The sequence below is a fragment of the Mizuhopecten yessoensis genome, unplaced genomic scaffold (assembly GCF_002113885.1).
Source record: "Mizuhopecten yessoensis strain PY_sf001 unplaced genomic scaffold, ASM211388v2 scaffold10811, whole genome shotgun sequence".
In the NCBI taxonomy this organism is placed as follows: domain Eukaryota; kingdom Metazoa; phylum Mollusca; class Bivalvia; order Pectinida; family Pectinidae; genus Mizuhopecten; species Mizuhopecten yessoensis.
Genome location: NW_018408733.1, coordinates 194,759 through 216,525, shown reverse-complemented (window position 1 = coordinate 216,525; position 21,767 = coordinate 194,759). Strand labels below are relative to the sequence as shown.

The 21,767-nt window shown below is 35.4% G+C and overlaps 1 protein-coding gene across 2 annotated transcripts in view; it reads left to right on the top strand.

Moving 5' to 3' along the window:
- Nucleotides 1-21,767, top strand: part of LOC110462605 (tyrosine-protein kinase Fer-like) — a 40,440-nt gene that overhangs the window by 11,091 nt on the left and 7,582 nt on the right. For both annotated transcript variants that reach the window (XM_021516632.1, XM_021516631.1), the window contains 13 exons: nucleotides 2,552-2,768; nucleotides 3,422-3,595; nucleotides 4,722-4,818; nucleotides 5,671-5,863; nucleotides 6,541-6,681; nucleotides 7,996-8,118; nucleotides 8,868-9,002; nucleotides 10,453-10,648; nucleotides 14,012-14,200; nucleotides 15,872-16,081; nucleotides 17,056-17,232; nucleotides 19,334-19,547; nucleotides 21,026-21,149. In XM_021516632.1, coding sequence (XP_021372307.1) covers nucleotides 2,556-2,768; nucleotides 3,422-3,595; nucleotides 4,722-4,818; nucleotides 5,671-5,863; nucleotides 6,541-6,681; nucleotides 7,996-8,118; nucleotides 8,868-9,002; nucleotides 10,453-10,648; nucleotides 14,012-14,200; nucleotides 15,872-16,081; nucleotides 17,056-17,232; nucleotides 19,334-19,547; nucleotides 21,026-21,149 — 2,186 coding nt within the window. In that variant the 5' untranslated portion in view covers nucleotides 2,552-2,555. The remainder of the gene's footprint in view (nucleotides 1-2,551; nucleotides 2,769-3,421; nucleotides 3,596-4,721; nucleotides 4,819-5,670; nucleotides 5,864-6,540; nucleotides 6,682-7,995; nucleotides 8,119-8,867; nucleotides 9,003-10,452; nucleotides 10,649-14,011; nucleotides 14,201-15,871; nucleotides 16,082-17,055; nucleotides 17,233-19,333; nucleotides 19,548-21,025; nucleotides 21,150-21,767) is intronic.

Genomic DNA, 21,767 nt, shown 5'->3' with positions numbered 1-21,767 from the left:
ATTCAAAGATTGGAATAGTTCATTATGAAATTTCAGGTGTGAAATGAGGTAATTATGAGAAATGTTTTCAGAGTTCCATGCATTTTATTACATTCTTTTTCAGCAATTCATAATATTACATTCTTTTGATATTTATATAAAATGCTTAACTCCATGATTTTAATATAACATCAAAATTCCGACAAATGGTATCGGTTAACATTATATATGTTGTGTCTGATGTTAATTGTACGGTAATTGTTTATCCTGCTTTGTACTTATGAAAATATCAATACTTGTCATATATAAAATGTAATGCTTGTTGGTGTATGGTATTAAAAAAAAGGAAAAACCATTAAATATCCTCAATATATTTTAGTATACATACCGGTAAGTGTTTCAACATAATTTTTGATACAACACTGTATATATATATTAGTAATGTTTTGTTTAATCAACTTTGTCAACTATTGGTCAATTAGGCCAATAAACTGATTAATCAACTACAGAATTAATGATTTTCGCAGAACAATTGTGTGTAGATATTCATTTTTTCTTCTTCTGTATAATGAGTAGAAATTTCCCAATATTTATTTCAAGCTGCCATGTTGTAATCATCAATTACTTAATAAATATTAAGCATGTTTAATTCATTCACCCCTGAAATTTCATAATGAACTATTCCAACGTTTGAATTGGAAGAATTCAAATGTGTCTTCAGGGGTGAATGAGTTAAAGGGAGGTTATTGGTTCTTACATGTTAACAATTTTTTATTTGCGTAAAAAACTCTCAACATCAGCACGGAGGATTTCACGATGTATTTTTTTTTAAGACGATGATTAATTGATCATAGGTTAGCTAATGTTAATTAAAACCAATGATTGATCATAAAAATGTTTACCAATTGAATTCCCAATGGAAACCACCACCAGACACACTGTAGATATGTATATTAGATATTACAGTAATATTGATAACTCAATGTATAATAATGTTCCTGGTCAGGTCTGGAAATCTTGTATCATCACATTGGAAATTTAGAATTTTATTTATTCCAGGCAAATATTTTGTGACACATTCTTTTTATGGATTGATATATTTCCAGGACATATTCCCAGATACATTAGTCATTTGTGCTTATGAAGGATTAAACTGTCTCTCCGACGAATGGTTGAATTTGAAAGCCGCGGCCATCTATCTCCGTGCGACATGTTCAAAATAACGTGATGGAAAACATGAAAAGAATTTATTTATTTTTCAAGAAAAGAAATTAATTGTGAATTGTTTTTTACTGGATTTTTCATGATATATACATCTTGATGATTTGTTTATGGATATAACAGTTCATCATGTACATGTTTTGTCTGCAGATCTGAAATGAAAATAATGTGACGAAAGTGTAAACATGTACAGTATATTTATGTATAATTGACGAATGTCATCATTGATATATTACAGTGTTTGTAAATGGTTTACTATGGATGACAGTATCTACACTACATTCTATACTTTACAAAATAAATCATGATATTTGTGCCTCTTTATCAGCCAGAATATTCAATTGCTACCAGTATTTGACTTTGAATGTGACAGTGTGATTTTTTTCCTGTTGGAGATTACAATAGTTATAATAATATTGGCCTATCAGCCAAACCGTACAGTGAGATAATTATGATAAGACGATGTCTGGTTTAACTTCCTGGTACGTCACTCTCCGAGATACAGCTGCTGGGAACCTACAAATTCAGGATTCTGACATTAAATCTACAAATCTTTCCAATATTGATGCCATCAGTGAAAAAGACACTAGTATGAATATTCATGAAGCTGATGGGGACTATCAAATGACTGATATGAATATTCATGAAATCAATCCTGATTTGCATATTCAAGATGAAAATATGTTTATTCATAATCCATCAAATGACTTTTTGGCCATGTCACATTTGTGGGATTGTTCAGCTTATGACAGAATCAGGTCAATTTATAATTATATATTCATATTAATTAATATTTTTATTTATTTTGCTTTCGTGAATTTTATACTATTCTTGTTGTATTATATTATATTCTTACTTGCTGAATATCAGGTTTTATTTTATGATGAAGTTAATAGTTTTCTAATGTGAAAAAAACCCTTTATTTTTTTGTTTACAGTGAATTTGATGAATAAAGTGTTAAAGCATGTTAATAAGAAAATAACATTCAAATAAAATCAAAACATATAATACAGTAACTGGAAATGGTTGTGATGATAATTTAAAAAATACCTGTAAACTACAGGATTAAAAGAACTTTTTGAAAAAGGCACAGCAAATTAGACATATGTCATTAATTATTTTAGATTATGATATCTTCTTAATTTGGTGTGCCATTTAAAAAAAAAGTTTTAATCCTGTATATAGTTTCCTTGTGTTTATTAGTTGAGCTAGAATTATTTGTTAGAGTGTACCTATGGACTGGTATTCTTAATATGTAATTGAACAACCCGGAGTATAGGTCACATTAGGATTCACTGAACAAAAAACAGTAAATAATTACCATTTCTTATTTTTTCCTTTCTTTTTTTAGAGAGATGGGTTTTGGGACAGATTTCCAAGGAAAAGAATCCCACGAATCCCTGCTCCGTATCCAGGACTGTGAGATCCGTGTCCTTGACAACATCAAGCGGTGCCTAGCAGTGCGTATCGACAGCGATAAGAAGTATGCCGCCTCGCTCAACACGATTGTACAGAGCGCCCAGAAACTGGACACCAACGAATTCCAGGCGCACAGTTCAGTTTTCAAGGTATTTTATTTCATATAATTTCCAAATTAAAGTGCACACAATTTTTATAAGGCTACATTAATGAATATTAAGGATCCTCATGCCATTGCCAAATACTTAATAAAATTGAAAACTTTGTATCATCACAGAAATATCTTTAATAGATCAATCCTGAAAAGAAATACTTTCTTTCAATTTTCTATGAAAATGCAATTGTACAGGTGAAATAAACAAAACAAAACAAAATATCAACGAAGTAAAAATATTTAAAATGTAGAAATATTAACTTTTTTTATCCTATAAAAATTATAAAACAAGGTATTTCAGCCGATATTAATAACTCTTGTTGGCCTGGATGTTAAAGCTTCAGGGATCTTAATGTGGGAGTAAACCGGAATACCCGGAGAAAACCCACGTTGTTGGGCAGGTTACCCTATATATATATTTTCACATCTGATTAGGGAATCGAACCCTGACCACCTTGGTGAAAGACGAGTGCGTTATGCACTGCACCACCCGACCACCCTGTGGTAGTTTTGCTTTGACAGAGGAATTAAAACATAGTTCAGATTATACAGGATGTTAGAATATTCAGGTGTCATATTTGACAGGTTTTATTAGAATGCAGATGAATGCTGTATCTCTTTATATATAATGTGTATCTTTCATCGTAGGGTTGGGACACCATTGTGAGGCAAACTGACCGGTTCGTGAAACTGCTGAAACAGAATGTGGAAGAAATGTCTTCCAAGATGATGGAAAAACTGACAGACCTCATCAACGAGAAGAAGGCATCCCGACGCCATTATCAGGAAGAACGCAGTAAACTGGACCTCGAGTTCTCAAAGGTACAGAAATCTGCATATTTGTTTACAATTCCGCAAGCTGACATAGCAAATGAAATATTTTCCGACATATCAAAAGTGATAAGAGAGTCGAAAATTTTACTTACTTGGATTCTTGATTTTGAAGTGCCACAAGTTAAAAAAATCAGATTTGTAAACCTTTGGGAAAAAATTGAGGGAATTTTTTTGTTTGTTGAATCTTGACGCTGATTGAATACAAATATTTGTTACGTTTTTAACATGTCTGTTACCTATAACTTATAAGTTATGTGTTCTCTAAATTCAAATGGAAATAATTCGGTGGAAAAAGGTGCTTCTTTCAATAAATTTAATTTCGCCGTGATATTGATTCTCACACAACTAATACTTCTGTAGATAACATCTATAAATATTGAGATAGCATCCAATCAATTTCACATTCTAAAATTTTCATGAATAAAACATATAAACGTAAGTTATTCAAATCAGTACAAAAAACAAAAAAAATATTCACAGTACTACTTGTAACAGATATGTTTTGGGCAGCTAGTGTACATGGAAATTTTCGCTGTTTTGCCGTCAGTAATGTGAGCAGAACTTATCTGTACAGCAAATATTAGTTTACAACACACTGATCACAGTCAAATGTCCATAAATCAAACTTTGAGGATTCAAATTTCTCGATGTGTCAAACTTATGACAATGTCCTGGTTTTTCTTGAATGTTTTAAACTACAATAAAGGCACGATTCTTAGGAAAATATTGAAACTTACAACTAATAAATCAAAGTTAAACAAAAACATGTACGAGAACATTAAATCCAATATTTATAGATTTCAAATTAAATTGTTTGCCTTTTGTTCTGTCATTTAACAATCATACTCAATCTTATGCAGATTTCAAAGATGTTCAAAGTTCAACATTTGTGAGTCAAAAACTTGATGTTTTGGATTTTCCCCAGTGGTCCTACAGAGTTCAAAACGTCAAAGTTTGACTGTAATTCCATGTAAAGAGTGAAAATTAACACTGAGATAATATGAATTTACCAGTGAAGTGTGCAAGTTTAACGGGGCGAAAGTTTTCAGGCATTATTGGCTAAGTGGTTATGTGCTGTAACAAATATGTTGTAATTGAGTTTCTGTGGTCTCAGGTACAAGAGGATGTAAATAAGTACAAACAGGAGTACAGCAAGTGTTTACAGCGCGTCAGTCAGGACCAGTCCAAGTTCAAAGATCTCCAGGCCAAAGGTACTGCACTCAACATACTGAACTCAATGTACTTAACAAAATAATATACTGAACTCAATGTACTTAACAAAATAACATACTGAACTAAATGTACTAAAACTTAATGTACTAATAAAACAAACTAAAGTCAGTGTTCTCAACTTATAAAAACATACTGAACTCAATGTATTTTACAAACAATACTGAACTCAATGTATTATACGATACATACTGAACTCAATGTACTTAACAAAACATACTGACCTCAATGTACTTAACAAAATCATATACTTAACTCAATGTACTTAACAAAACATACTGAACTCAATGTCCTTAACAAAATAATATACTGAACTCAATGTACTTAACAAAATAACATACTGAACTAAATGTACTAAACCTTAATGTACTAATAAAACAAACTAAAGTCAGTGTTTTCAACTTCACATACTGAACTCAATGTACTAAACAAAATAACATACTGAACTAAATAACTAAACCTTAATGTACTAACAAAACAAACTAAAGTCAGTGTTCTCAACTTATAAAAACATACTGAACTCAATGTATTTTACAAACAATACTGAACTCAATGTATTATACGATACATACTGAACTCAATGTACTTAACTTCACATACTGAACTCAATGTACTAAACAAAATAACATACTGAACTCAATGTACTAAACACAACATACTGAACTCAGTGTAGTTAAAATAATATTCTGAACTCAATGTACTTAAAATAACATACTTAGTTCACATTACTTGTTTCATAATTGTTGTAAAGTAAATATAGTGTATATGTTACATTTTTACTGTCCTTGACCGTCACATTTGACCTTGACCTCACATGTCCTTTACCTTTATAGGTAAAACTGGGGCCAAGCTGGAGGATGTTAAGAAGAAGTTGCAACGGTCGACGGCGAGTCTGCACCGCGTTCATAACGACTATGTGTTATCATTACGCGAGGTGATGGCCCACCAGACATGCTACCTAACACAGTCCCTTCCCACCTTCCTGGACACTCAGCAGACCACACAGGAAGCTCTCGTTTATCAATGGTTTGTTTGCTTATGTCCGATACACACAATCTTACAGGGATTTATAGGGCTAACTATGTCCAACGTTGTTGGAGAGGGCTTAAATAGGCAATAATTGGCCAGTTTTTGTCTCGCCGCTACGAAGTAGCGGAAGCGAGACGAAGGTGTTGCTTTTCCGGCGACGGTGGCAGCGTCAACATTTCAGTTTTTGCGTTTAAGTTAGTTTAACTGAAAGTATAAGTACTGCACCAACCAAACTTGGACCATAGATATATCATAGGTAGAACATCTAAACTCATACATCAAATGCTGGATGCAGCCTTACCTTACATGGTCCATTGACTTTGTCAGCATCTACATCAACATTAAGTGTTTAAGTTAGTTTCTCTGAAGCTATAAGTGCTAGACCAACCAAACTTGACATGTGCCTTGATGGAAAGTCGGGGCACAGGCAAGACATATCAATCTGAATGGCTTGTTTATCAATTTGTTGAGATTTCTTTATAATGATTTATTTTATAATTATTCTTTATTCGTTTGTTCTTACCAATTTTTTAAAATTGAAATAACTTAGATTTAGATCAGGGACTAGGTCTACTGGATCTAGCCTGTGTACAACCACCACCCTAGCTGGTTGCTATAGACAGGGATGTATCGTTTCATCATAAAAAATGAAAGTGACAACTTTTCTCTTACAGTAAAGATGTGCTTGCACAGTATCACAGACTGACGAATTTTACCAATGAAGACTTCACAGGTGTGTTCACAACGATCGAAGATTCCATTGAAAACATCGTCCCAGAGAAGGAGTACTCGGACAAGTTCATTTCAGAATTTAGGTAAGGGCTGTTCCAGAAATAACCTAATTCCGTCTTTACGTATTGCAGAGTTATCTTCTCTTGTGAGCAGGTATTGATTGTTACGTCATTGGTTTATGTGACAAAATTACGTCGTTTTCTCAAAAATTGATGACGTTTACTCTCACAAACAAATGACATAACAATCAATACCTGCTCACAAGAGCAGATAACTCTGCAATACGAAAAGACGGAATTGGAGGGGTGGGAGGCACTTTTTCATAGACCGAACTACCCATCAAATATTAAAAGCGATTTTATATCAAGAAAGGTATGTATAGGCAACTCTGTATTTTTAGACCCACCACCATTGATATTATATTACAGGGGCCTCCCATCTCCCCAATACAATTAATTATGGGATAGACTTAATTATTGCTGAGATATATAACCGTTCCCAAAACTCAATGCTTTCTGCAGTCTGTCACAATTAAGTTTGTTTCAGAATTTATCAAATGTGAATGAAATTTTCAACCAATTTTTCGCGATTCTCATATTTTTGTATTACTAATGTCAAGTTATCCCAGGAAAACACTGAACCAATCAAGTAAAAAATGGCATTTGAACAAAGTTCTTCAACTACACAGCACTGTAGCTTCTTAAATTCCTTTATGGAAAAACTGTTCATAGCTATTCCGTCTTTGCGTATTGCAGAGTTATCTGCTCTCGTGAGCAGGTATTGATTGTAACAACAGTCTGAAAGTTGAATATTAAAGAAATTGCTGTGTGACAATATCGTTTATGAAACATCAAGTTTTGATTTTTCCCAACTTATTCTATTATTNCCCCCCCAGAAATAAAAGATAATATTCACACTCAATGGGTACTTCAAAACGCTGTAATTTTAAAATTCTACTAAATGTTACATTTTCGACATGATAATAGGACGCTACACCTGGGCCCGTATTTATGAATCATTCTCATATGCTCAAGCATGGATTCTGTGCTCGAACCAACTTTCTTGTAAATCGCTTAAATCATGTCAGACGATCAAAAAGTCAATTGTAAACATTGAAAACAGTACTTGGCTTCAAGCTAAGTCTCATCCAATTTTTTCCTAATCGTTGACAAAAGAAGATTTGTTTATTAATTTATAATTATATAATCAGAACAAGAAATTAGGCTTGAGCACAAAATCCATGCTTGAACGATTTCATGAATACAGGCCCAGGTAACAATAGGCCTAGCCAAACAACAGCTGTAAGAATCATATTATCGCATTCAAATTTTTAATACTCTCATATGTTTGGAGATTTCGATTTTTTTTTTTTAAATAATTTTTATTTGTTCTTCCAGGAGTGACCCTATAGAAGCTACAACATTCGAGTTTGACTCCGGTCTCCTTGACGATTACCAGGGAACGTTAGTGGAAAAAAACTTAGCTGTGGACGATCTAACTCACGACACGCTCAAAGCTAGGTCAGTGTCGATGTCCGGCGGAATCGAATCACCAATCCAGTTCTAGTGTGACTATTCCAGTGTAATTACATACAAATATGGCAGCTTAGAAAATAAACACCTACTGTCACTCGGCAAATAAATTTGATGACCTCTGATTGGCTAATCAGCAAATCGTAAATTCCTTCAAACTCCGGCATTGACAGGTTTTTAAATGTTCATGTGCCAAGGTGAATCAATTGCACATCTGGTTAATTGTCGTCTGCTGAAGACTAAGATGGCAACTGAAGGATTTGAAGAACATTCCCTTGAGAACATGGTTGCAAAAACTACGAGGATTATGTTTTAAGTTTGAATAACCCAGTGCTTAGGTTAAAACATTTAAATTTAGCTGAAACAGCATTTCGTCTAATAGCTCACAAAAAGTGACTGTATACCGATTTTTTTTTTAAATATTCCGAAAAGATTTATCAAAATTATATTCATGCCAAAAAAAACCAGTTTCCATTGCACAGTTACTGATTGATCCTTAACCCTTTCACCACTGTAGACCATAATTGACTCATCCAGATGAATGCATGGAAGAGTCTACTTAAGTTTCTTAGGGGTGAAAGGGTTAAAATTCATTCATTCAAATTTAAATTCATTGCAGTTAGGAGTTTAATAATGGTCTCTTCACACAGGTTTAATGGTACGATACGTTTTCACGCCCTCTTTGGTAATGAGTTACTGATTGTCTGTCAACCTGTTCAACTTGTTTTTTTTTACAGACTAGCATCACTAGAAGATGACTTGGCGTCCCTTCAGAAAAGTTTGAAGGACAAGGAGCCGAAAGTCAAGGATATGGACGACCAGCTAGCAGATCTTAAGGAAAAAAGCAAAACAGATGTATTAGTGAAACCGGAGTAAGTGACATGGGTTTTACTCAGAATTGTAGATTCTCCGTAGATACTCTATGTTAGATGGTGTTCTCCGTAGATACTCTATGTAAGATGGTTTTCTCCGTAGATACTCTATGTAAGATGGTGTTCTCCATAGATACTCTATGTTAGATGGTGTTCTCCGTAGATACTCTTTGTAAGATGGTTTTTTCCGTAGATACTCTATGTAAGATGGTGTTCTCCATAGATCCTCTATGTTAGATGGTGTTCTCCGTAGATACTCTTTGTAAGATGGTTTTTTCCGTAGATACTCTATGTAAGATGGTGTTCTCCATAGATGCTCTATGTTAGATGGTGTTCTCCGTAGATACTCTTTGTAAGATGGTTTTTTCCGTAGATACTCTATGTAAGATGGTGTTCTCCGTAGATACACTATGTAAGATGGTGTTCTCCATAGATACTCTATGTTAGATTGTGTTCTCCGTAGATACTCTATGTTAGATGGTGTTCTCCATATATACTCTATGTTAGATGGTGTTCTCCGTAGATACTCTTTGTAAGATGGTTTTTTCCGTAGATACTCTATGTAAGATGGTGTTCTCCATAGATACTCTATGTTAGATAGTGTTCTCCGTAGATACTCTATGTTAGATGGTGTTCTCCATATATACTCTATGTTAGATGGTGTTCTCCGTAGATTCTCTATGTAAGATGGTGTTCTCCATAGATACTCTATGTTAGATAGTGTTCTCCGTAGATACTCTATGTAAGATGGGGTTCTCCATAGATACTCTATGTAAGATGGTGTTCTCCGTAGATACTCTATGTAAGATGGTGTTTGTTGTGATCCCCGTTAAATAAAGGGTGGTGCAGTGGATAACGCACCACGGCGACCGGGGTTCGATTCCCTCGTCGGACATGAAAGGGATTGGGGTCTCCTGGCCAACCATATGAGTTTTGTAAGGGTACTCCGGTTTCCTCCTACAGTAAGACAGATCCCATGCTAACATCCGGGCCAACAATAATGTTAATATAATTAGTTGAAATAACTTGTTTCATAATTGTTGTAAAATAGATAAAGTTCATATTTATATACATGAGGGACCAACCATCTCTGTCGTCTCTCTGTTTTTCCATCTGAATATTTAAATTTTGTTGGAAAGAAATTTTCAGTAATTTCACTTGTAAAGCAATAATTTCTATTTTATTGACTTTTGCTTATTAAACCCCCCCAAAAATCAAAATAACAGGTGAATGGATTGTTTTGATGCTATTAACCCCTTCACCACTGGAAAAAACATAATGGACTCATCCAGATCAATGCAAGGTAGAGTCTACGAAAGTAATAAAGGGGGGAATGGGTTAAGAGTGAACATGTTTGCCAGTTACTATATATAATAATCTGTACGAAATTGCTAAAAAAAAAAATATCTGTTCGTTAAAATATTTTTTAATGTATGAATTATTTATTCAGACTCGCCAAACAGAAACGAGACCGCGATAAAGCCTTTTACGAGCTGACTGTGATAACAGCCAAGGTCGCGACCTTACAGGAAACGGCAACGACATTAATGAATGACCTGGATGCAGTAGGAGATGACATTCCTTCGGCCATGTTGGATTCCAGTATGGTCGCCGATCGCCAGTCTATTAGTGATCTGTCCTCGTCTGTAAGTTCACTTTCACATCAGTTTCATTTCCAATTGGTGGTTTGACAATAATATCTAGAATAATTAAAGAAACTTTTTACTGATAATGATAGAATCAGTTAAGAGCAGCCTTGAAATTCAAGGGCTCTAATCATGACACACATATCTTCTCTACACTCCTTGAATCATCCTCGATATCCAGGGGTCACTCACTTTCGCTCTCTGTACCCTTTGAATATGTCATAGCAAAATTGAAGGCTCGGTGGGCGCTTCCTTGTGGATGAGTCATGAAGACTAGTTTGATCCTTTGATTTACATCAAAAGAATCTCGCAATCGCATAACAGTAAAACTTCCTGGCTTTGAAGTCGGGCGTCGCTCCTCTGTAATCTTCAAAGGACAGGTATCAGCCTAGTAATTGGTCAGACCAATCAAATAGCTAGCCACGTGCCTTCAATTTTATTACGACATATTCCAGGGGTGTAGAGAACGAAAGTGATCGTAACCCCTGGATATTGAGGATGCCCTTGAACAGGTCATCGCAAAATTGAAAACTCTTTACACATCAACTTGTGATTAAAGGAATTTAATAGTGTTGTGCCCTACCAAAGGCAAAATTGACAGACTTTGAAGTTTGATGTACCTTCTCTGTGAAATCTTCAAATATGTGTATCAACCTATTGATTGATTGATTTGATTGATTGATTTGATTGATTGATTGATTGATTGATTTTACGTCCGCTTCACTACCGAGTAGTGATTGATTTGATTGATTGATTTGATTGATTGATTGATTGATTTTACGTCCGCTTCACTACCGAGTAGTTCGGTTATCCAGCAGACGAACAAAATATAAGAAAATGAGTAGAAGGGATAAAGTTGGTAGTGAAGGAACAGAAAAGGATGTTTGGGAAAGAAGGAGCCGTCTATCCAATGTGTACTAACTTTCAATTTTTATTTTTGTGAGACGACTCCTAGGCCTCAGAGAATTATTTTCCTCTTAAATCTGTTTTATTGTACAAAGAAAACATTATGTGGCAGCCCTTTATTGAAGGCTGTTGAATCATACAGAAATCATTTTATAGCAATGTTTCATAAAAATAAATCACAAATATCATTACCTGTCGTGCAGTGGAAATAGCTCCCTGCTTTATAATGAAGAGGCCCATTGATTGAATCCTGCAGCAAAGCCGAAATATTTCTGTGAAAAAGGAAATTGTAATTAGCTATATTTCCTTTGTGTGTACCTTTTTGCTATGGTAAATTGGCAAGAAAGTCCAAATGAGATAATGTGTGTACCTTTTTGCTATGGTAAATTGGCAAGAAAGTCCAAATTAGATAATGCTGAAAAAAATGGAACTCTTCTTTGTAGGAGATAGAAAACAGCGCAGTGGGACTCTCCTCCTTAATGGTTTGCAATTGTTCAGTTCTAATATAGTAATGAAGAATTGTTGGAGTTTGAATGCGAAAGTTTTGAAACTAATGGGGGAAATTTGACTAATTTGGGGGAAAATACTAAAAATAAAGCTTTTTAAAATGGCTTAATCTGTGCCGATTCTGTATGTTTTTGCTCTAACTTGTGTTTTTCTTTAGCCTACAACACTCATGCTTCACACGGGCTTAATGAAATGGGATAGTGTTGGGTTCATTTAAGGTCAGAAGGGTTAAAGGTCAACGTCACCTTTGCTATGTATGAACTTTAAGCTAGATAAAGATACAATTGCTGAATGATTTTGTAACTGTGAGATAGACTATAATAAAATTATTCATATTGATCGGGACAAATGTTTATTTGATTTGGATATATAAGCATAAATGCTTGCGTCCAGTATTATTATATTCTATTTTATTAAATGTAAGTTAAGATCGGTGAATTATTGACCAGTATTAAATAAATATATGAATAAATGACAAAAAAAAAAAAATCAGAACTTTTAAAAATACATTATCTCAGTTTTTAAAACACTGTTATTCAGAAGACTATTTAATAAATAGTGCAGGGTATAAATTTACAAAATGTAAGCAAAACCACAAAGATTTTGCCAACTTTGAGTGTGTTTTCTATTAACTTTTTCTGTACTGTTGCTTAATTATAGAAATTATCCATGAAATCATTTGTGAATTAGGTTCCTTGTAAATCATCTCAATTATAAAGTGATTCACATACCTGATTACCCCTGAATCGCCCAATGGGGGTCATGACCCCCATTGTGAAATTCTGTGGGGGGTGATAACACATGACAGAATTTTCACGTCAAAATAAAACATTTTGTGTTGTCACGGCATAACACATTATGTGTCTTCTGGTATTATTTAGGACATTTTATTTTCTAAATAACTGTAACAAATCTTACCTGCAGGTAGTTTGAGTTAACTCATTCACCCCTGACATTTTATAATGATCTATTCCAACTATTGAATTGGAAGAGTTCAAATGTGTCTTCAGGGGTGAATGAGTTAATTGTAGAAAACTAGGCATCTTGCATCATTGATGCCTGCTGGAAGCATGAACTCATCTATAAGCTCCTCTATCTGTTTTTCAATCTCATCTTTATGTTCTACATTTGGAATCTGACTACCAGGTTGGAAACTGGAAGAAAAAAAAATAAAAAAAATATGCATTTATGTTAAATACAGGTATTTGTATTAGTATAACATCTGGGTACACTCAAATTTGTACGATTGCATGCAAATTTTCAAGCAATCTCACAATCAATATCAGAAGCATTTTTATGCAGATTTTGGTAAAATGATCATTCATACTAATACACATAATATTGAGGATCCCTGTACCACTGCCCAACAAGTACTGTAGCTAATTGGTGTCGGAAACTATGTTTTCCACTATAACTATAAGGTTTTATAATCATTTGAAAAGAAAAAATATACATTGCAGGATATTGTGAGAAATAAAAGGTATGAAATGTAAATCAAAATAAATGTTCAAAGTTTAAAAATTTCAACGCGGCCAGACAAAGTTTCGAACCCTGGACCTCGGATTGTTCTACTTACGCTTTAAACGATTGAGCTACCTGGTGAACATGATCAACAGAAGCTATAGTTATATCCAAACAGAAGTTAAGGGGAGGTAACTATGTAAAGGAAAATCACAGTGAACTGGGACAGGGATCCTTCAGATGATACTCTCTCTTGAGTGAACATGAACCACTATAGTCTGTATCATAAAAGCGTTCAGATGATACTCTCTCTTGAGTGAACATGAACCACTATAGTCTGTATCATAAAAGCATAGTCTCATGATTGAACATGATATTCCCTCACATGGACCAGAATATAGTCTGTATCATAAAAGTGCAACTCTCTTTCAGTGAAAAGTTTTTTATCATTCTATATGTAAATGTGTATTGACTAGATAAACCTTTCAGCCTCCGACCTCGTCTCCACTGCCGGGCGTCAGTAAACTCAAGAACCTTAAACGTCACATGACAGGCGTGCTACAACGACGTCAGGGGCAAGACAAAGAAGAGCGTGAACCGGAAAAAGTTCACAGCTACGAGGAACAGTCACTGGACCATCTAAACGGTCCGGGTCTGTCTAGTACAAACAGTGACACGGTGAGTGGACTCTGTTAAGGTAATAGGCGCGTGCGACAAAATTCACTGGTAACAGATTGTTTAACGTGTGTCATATATCATGTTGTCGAATGCAATTATTTTATAAAACAGGGGAAAATAACATAAATTATCATATTGTTAATGAGGAAACAATTAACTCATTCACCCCTGAAGACACATTTGAACTCTTCCAATTTAAAATTTGGAATAGTTCATTATAAAATTTCAGGGGTGAATGAGTTAATTAGAAGAAAAAAAATTGGCACTGTTGTTTTGAACTGCAATACAATCTTAGAACATTATAGATTAACCTGCGTTTTATGAAACACTTAAAAGCATATTTTCCAAAGAAGTCATACATTTAAAAAATGTACAGTAATTACTGGGTATTTCTTTAAATTAATACCTATATCAAACAAAACCCCTAAATATATTTGCTCCGAAAAAGATTATGAATTTTATTCAAATTTTGACAACCTACACCTATCGGATTAAACAAATTAAATTAGTAAGTATGAATAATAATGTCGCCAAACTTTAAGGAAAATATAAAAAAAAAATTGTGCTATTAATTAAAAAAATGTTTCTATCTGATTTCTCTGTTTAAAAAGAAAAAAGTTCACATGGGGAAACCTTATATTTGAATACAAAATTTATGAAATGTAAAATGTCCTAAATATGTTTTGCCCAAAACATAATGAATTTAATTCAAAAGTTTACAAAGTACATTTAACAGATTAAGCAAATTAAAGGCAATTATCAATAGCAATGTCACCAAACTTTAAGGAAAATTAAAACAAAAATGTTTCTTTATGATTTCTCTGTTTAACCCTTTCACCCCTATGTAACTTTAGTAGACTCTACCATGCATTGATCTGGATGAGTCCATTATGGTCGACAGTGGTGAAAGGATTGAAAAGAAAAATTTCACACAGCTAATCCTACATTTGAATACAATATATACCTGGAACTTTTCTCCCAATCAAATTTTTTGACCTTCGATAGTAAAATCAATTTTCGGCAAATATTAAATTTTCCCGTTTCATATTATGTTGTTTAAAAATGTTCGCTGTAATGATAAATTCACCCTCATTAATTACTGAGGACAGAAAAGGCAAAAAAAAATTGCAGTGAAAATTTCCAGTACACAGTATAAGTTGGTGACAGCTAGGTGCTTGCTGCCAAGTTTCTGGAACACTGACTGTACTTAGCTAATATTGCAATTCATCAGATGCTTGGCTGAGACAGCTTATAAATCATAGCAAACAAACGTTTTAATGACTTAAATTCTATACAGTTTGAAGTTAGGAAAAGCAGTGCTACTCAATATCAAGTGGTATCTCTCTCATGCAGTCATGACCCTAACAATGTACAATAGTACTAGTGCTGATTAAAAACTGCCTGTCTTAGCAATGGCGCAATCACACTTTTGTTTTTTCTGATTTTAACACTCATCAAAAGGCGGCAAATAAACTGTTTGATAGTTTGTTTATGAAGAAGATTCATGGCTCAGCTGTGATCATGTTGCAGAATCTTAGCCCACGACTGAGGTAACCCCATCTCGCTCATGATCAGTTACCGGTACATGTAATAGATTTTATTAGTCATGTGTTATATATTCTAGTAGGGCAGACAGACGTGATGTCAATTTTGTGTTTTATGCTCTGGTAGGGTGCTGAGGCCCTGGCTGACCCCAGTCGACCATTAGAAGAAGAGGAATGGTTTCATGGCGTCCTACCGCGTGAAGAAGTACAGCGTCTCCTGTCCAATGATGGAGATTTCCTCGTAAGGGAGAGCAAGAACCGGAAAACTAATGAAACACAATATGTACTTTCTGTTGGCTGGCAGGGATACAAACACTTCATAATACAGTACGGGGAGGTCAGTGTGAAATTCAATTACGCTTTTGTTGTTTTGATCCGTGATATTTATATATGTGTCAAATATTTGCTGCGTTAATTTCGTGGCAGTCTTATTTTTGCGCTTTTTGCGGAAGGATTTAACTGTGAAGTCAAGAAGGCAGCGAAAGTGTCAAGTTCCAGAAATTATTTTAAGATCAAGATCAATAGCTTAAGGATGCTCGTACCACTCCACTGTTGTTTGTCCTATATACAATTACCTCCCCTTAATAAGAGTAGCACTGTTTGGCTAGGCTACTTCCGCCAATCGCCAGTGAACCTTGTAACGTCAGTGTTTTAATCCCCCCGCCATAAAATGGGGGGTGGGTGGGGGGCATATAGTATTACCCATGTCCGTCCGGTCTTGTCCCGTCCTGTTCCGTCCCGTCCCATCCATGAGCGGTGGCATTTATGTCTTGCAGACATTTTTAGGTCACCTGAGCTTTGCTCAAGTGACCTATTCTAATCGCTTTCCGTCCGTCGTCGTCCGTCGTCGTCCGTCCGCCGTCGTGTGACGTACTTAAACTTTTTACATTTTCAACTTCTCCTCAAAAACCAGTGANCCGACCCCTGGGGCAGGGCGGGGCCCCAAAGGGAAAATTAACCAATATTTCAACAATCTTCTTCCCCAGACTCGGATGTACTACAGTCATTTTCTCTGCATGGATGGAAAGATCATCATGGCCTTTATTTAAATTGTACATTTCAGGACCCCCAAGCTATCCGTTCTCCCTTGGGGAGGGGGTAAAGTTTACTTTAGTTTATATAGGGAAACAACACTTTTGGGTATATTTTGACAATTTTCTGTAGGAATATTATTTTTACTTGGTGAGAATTATCCTTGGAGGAAGATGGTTTCAAATTGTAAAATTGAGATTCCTGCCCAAACCCCTTGGGCAAGGGCTGGGCCCCAGAGGGAAAATTAACCAATATTTCAAAATTATGTTTTGTCGACAGGGAGGCTGGCGTTTCGAGGGGCCGTCCTTTCCCACAATTCATGAGTTGGTGAAATACCAGCATAAGATTGGGACAGATGTGACAAGTAAATCCAGGGCAATCCTAAAGAAACCAATCCTCCGTGAACAGTGGCAGCTCAAAAACGACGACATCGCTCTTGAGATGAAAATTGGAAATGTATGTAACTTACAATTTTATTGACATTGAATAGAAAAAAATATTGGGATATGTACTGAAAATAACCAGTAATATGCAGTTGTTTCAAGATTTTTTAAACTGATTTCTTTTTAAAGAGTTCAAAGAACGAAGAGATGTCAAGAATTTTTAAAGTATTTTAGACTTGGAGATTTGTTGCCAGAGACGGTTACTAAAAATAAAATTTTACAGAAAATGTTTTTAGCTCACCTGCCCGAAGTGCAAGTGAGCTTATGCCATGGTGCATCGTCCGTCGTCCTTCCATCCATCGTCTGTCTATCCGGCGTCAACTTTTTACTTTAAACAACTTCTTTTCATTAACCAAAAGGCCTGGGATGATGATATTAGGCCAGTAGCACTCTGGAATGAAGGGCTACCAAGTTTGTTCAAATGAATGACCTTCATCCATTTTCAAGGTCACAGGGGTCAAATATGTTTAAATCTTTGAATGACTTCTTCTGAATAACCAAGAGGCATAGGGTGATGCTATTTGGCCAGTAACATGCTGGAATGAAGGGCTACCAAGTTTGTTCAAATGAATGACCTTGACCTATATACAAGGTCACAGGGTTCAAATATGTTTAAAACATTTAAACAACTTCTTCTGAATAACCAAGAGGCCTAGGGTGATGATAGTTGGCCAGTAACATGCTGGGATGAAGGGCTAACAAGTTTGTTCAAATGAATGACCTTGACCTCTATTTAAGGTCACAGAGATCAAATATGTTTAAAACATTTAAACAGCGTCTTATGAATAACCCAAAGGCCTAGGGTGCTTAAATTTGACCAGTAACATGCTGGGAATGAAAGGCTACCAAGTTTGTTCAAATGCATGACCTTGGCATATATTCAAGGTCACAGGGGTCAAATATGTTTAAAACCTTTCAATGACTTCTTAATAAGCAAAATGCCAAGGGTGATGATATTTTGCTAGAAGCATGCTTGGTTGGAAGACTATAAACTCTGTTCAACCTAATGTCCTTGTTCGACATTCAAGGTCATGGGTTATATGTTTAAATCTTTTAATAGGTTTTCATGATTCAAAAACTGATATTCTTCCTGTAGTTGTTTTTTAGTCCACTTTTAAGATTACAAGTGTGAGATCCACCAGTGTGGGATGGTCGACCAGGTGAGCGATTCAGGCCCATTGGGCCTCTTGTTTGATATTACAGCAGCCATATATCTGGACACTTTTCATGAAACTTTATACATGTACACATTTTCATTTGACATACATGTATTACATGTACAATTGAGAAGTGTCAAGATGGTTTCACATCAGTCAAAGGTCAAAATCACTGCAATAAAGACACATTTGTCAATGGCCATACATATTGACAGATTTTCATGTAGTTTTAAATGCATTTTTCATTGGGCACTTCCAATATGGTTGACAATGGTCCAAAGTCAAGGTCACTGTTACTAAAACTAATAGCTTATAGTGAATTTCAAAAGTGCCTGTAATTGTAACAACAAAATACATCTTGATATTACAGTATCTTGTACAGGTTTTAAGAATCCATCTTCGTGAAGTCAAAATATAGTCTTTTAACACAGGTGTTCTATTAACACAGGTGGTCTCTTAACACAGGTTTGGTTCATAAGGAAATCACTACGATGGGGAACAGTTGAAGTGGTCTCTTAACACAGGTGGTCTCTTAACACAGGCAGTCCCTTAACACAGGTGGTCCCTTAACACAGGTGGTCTCTTAATTACAGGTTCAGTTCATAAGGAAATCACTACAATGGGGAGCAGTTGATCAGGTGGTCTTTTAACTCATTGAACCCTAAAATTTCATAATGAACTATTCTAACCTTTGAAATTGGAAGAGTTCAAATGTGTCTTCAGGGTTAAATGAGTTAATAGAGGTACACTGTAGTTTGATGAGGAGGTGTGACCAAGTAGCTGAGTTGGTTAGAGTGTCTGTCTAGAGTTCACCGGTTCAAATCCCAGTCTGACTGTTACAATTTGCCTTTTCCATTATATCTGATGCCCAGGTCGGACTCTGAATTGCTCTAGAACATTGCTGCAGTAATCCTAAGGTCAAATGGGTCTTCTAACTTTCTGTCGTTATTTCAACAGGGTAACTTTGGCGAGGTTTACCGTGGAATATACAAGTCAGGGAACCAGACTGTGGCGGTGAAGACGTGCAAGGACACGTTGTCCGAGGATCAACGCAAGAAGTTCCTCATGGAGGGACGAATCCTGAAACAGTACGACCATCCAAACATCGTCAGGTTTATCGGGATCGCCGCCCAGCGACAACCGGTGATGATCGTGATGGAGTATGTTGCTGGTATGTTGTGTCCTATCATATCTGTCCATAGAGGTCAGATATCACTAGTAATAGAGTGTTTTACTGACTAGATATGATATTAATCTGGTTCCCCTAAGAAATTAGAAAAATAAAAAAAATTGTCTTTAAACATCTAAGGACCATATCTTTTTCTGGGCTAATTTTAATCAAGCATTGTCATTGGTCAGTTTGAAACAAAGTATCATTTTAACTTGAAAAAATACTAATTTTACTGACCGTAATTTTCTTGAGAGCTCAAATTGTAAACAACAGTTTTCTTTTGTGTAGAGGGGCCAATTGGCCATGAAATTATTTGCAAATTACTATTTCGCCAAGTAAAATATTCGTTCGTCACTAGTAAAATCGTTTTTTACCCAGTGTTATTTTTGGCCTTCATATGTAATAACTTTATGTCATATTCTGCTGGGTACTTATATTCACTCTCATGACAAACTTGCACTTGTGGAGAACAAAATATTTGCTCTCATGATAAACTTGGGCTCGTTGTGGAGGGCACGAATATCCACACTCATGATAAATTTGGGCTCGTTGTGGAGGGCACGAATATCCACACTCATGATAAACTTGGGCTCGTTGTGGAGGGCGTGAATATTCACACTCATGATAAATTTGGGCTGGTTGTGGAGGGCACGAATAATGACACTCATGATAATTTTGGGCTGGTTGTGGAGGGCACGAATAATGACACTCATGATAAATTTGGGCTCGTTGTGGAGGGCATGAATAATGACACTCATGATAAATTTGGGCTCGTTGTGGAGGGCACGAATAATGACACTCATGATAAATTTGGGCTCGTTGTGGAGGGCATGAATAATGACACTCATGATAATTTTGGGCTGGTTGTTGAGGGCAAAATATTCACTCTCATTATAAATTTGAATGCATTTGATCATAACGTAAACATAAGTCAAAATGTGTGTATAGTATTTCTAAACATTTTCTTCAGGTTGGAAAGTATGGATTGTGAAAAGGTTTATGTAGCACAACCAAAAAGTGTTTATTTGTGATGCCTCAATGACTAGTACGGTATGTACTCTGTCACCTCCATCATACAAATGACCAGTGAAGCGTATGTTTGTACACATAGGTGTAAAATATGTACAAGTTGTCCACAAACCGATGTCAATTCAGCTGCGCAGTAAGCGTATGTACTATATCTTTTCACAATCTGTGTATTCCGTCTTTGCGTATTGCAGAGTTATCTTCTCTTGTGAGCAGGTATTGATTGTTATGTCATCGGTTTGTGTGAGAAAATTACGTCGTTTTCTCAAAAATTGATGACGTTACTCTCACAAACAAATGACGTAACAATCAATACCCGCTCACAAGAGAAGATAACTCTGCAATATGCAAAGACGGAATAGTGAACCAATCGCACAACTTTGTAAGGTTCTCGTGAACTTCGTTATAAGCCTGCTTTTATAACGTAATTAAGAAAGCTTTTTGTCTGTCAGGTGGTGCTCTACTCTCCTACCTCAGAAAGCAAGGAAAACACCAAACCAAGAAACAGCTCACGCAGATGTGTGAGGACGCGTCGAAGGGCATGGCATACTTAGAGAGCAAGAGCTGCATTCACAGGTAAATGTCTCCCGTGGTTACCCTCATGGAAACCTCAAATGTAACAGTTAAGGATGTATGTCATTGTACTGTAATTTGCATCTTAATTATAAAAGAGTTCCATCCTCAGAAACTTAGAAAATGTTTTCAAAAATAATTTCATCAGTTTGGAAATATGTAATATTAAAGTTTTACTTTATACACAAACATTATACACTATTGTATACACTCTCTATGATGATAGGGAAACGGCCTGGGTCATATGACAAATGAAATATACAATTTAGCCACATCGTTGAACAGGTAAACATTACAAATCGCTCACTCCTTCATAGATTCACAAAGGGACAAGACTGTCTTGAAATTTTGCAAAACATTTAATATGCACATTTTTTTGTGTATAAAGTAAAACTTTGATACTTTGAAAATGTTTTCATGAGTTTCTAAGAGGAACAGCAATAAAAAATTATTGTTATTATTGTTATATATGCTATGCAGTCAGTAAAACCAGGGGCCGTATTCATAGACTCGTTCTCTTGATCAATCTAAGATTCTGTACTCCAGCCCAATTTCTTGTTCTAGTGATCACATTTTGTCACTGATTTGGAAGAATTTTGAGAGATTAAAACCTAACCTTCA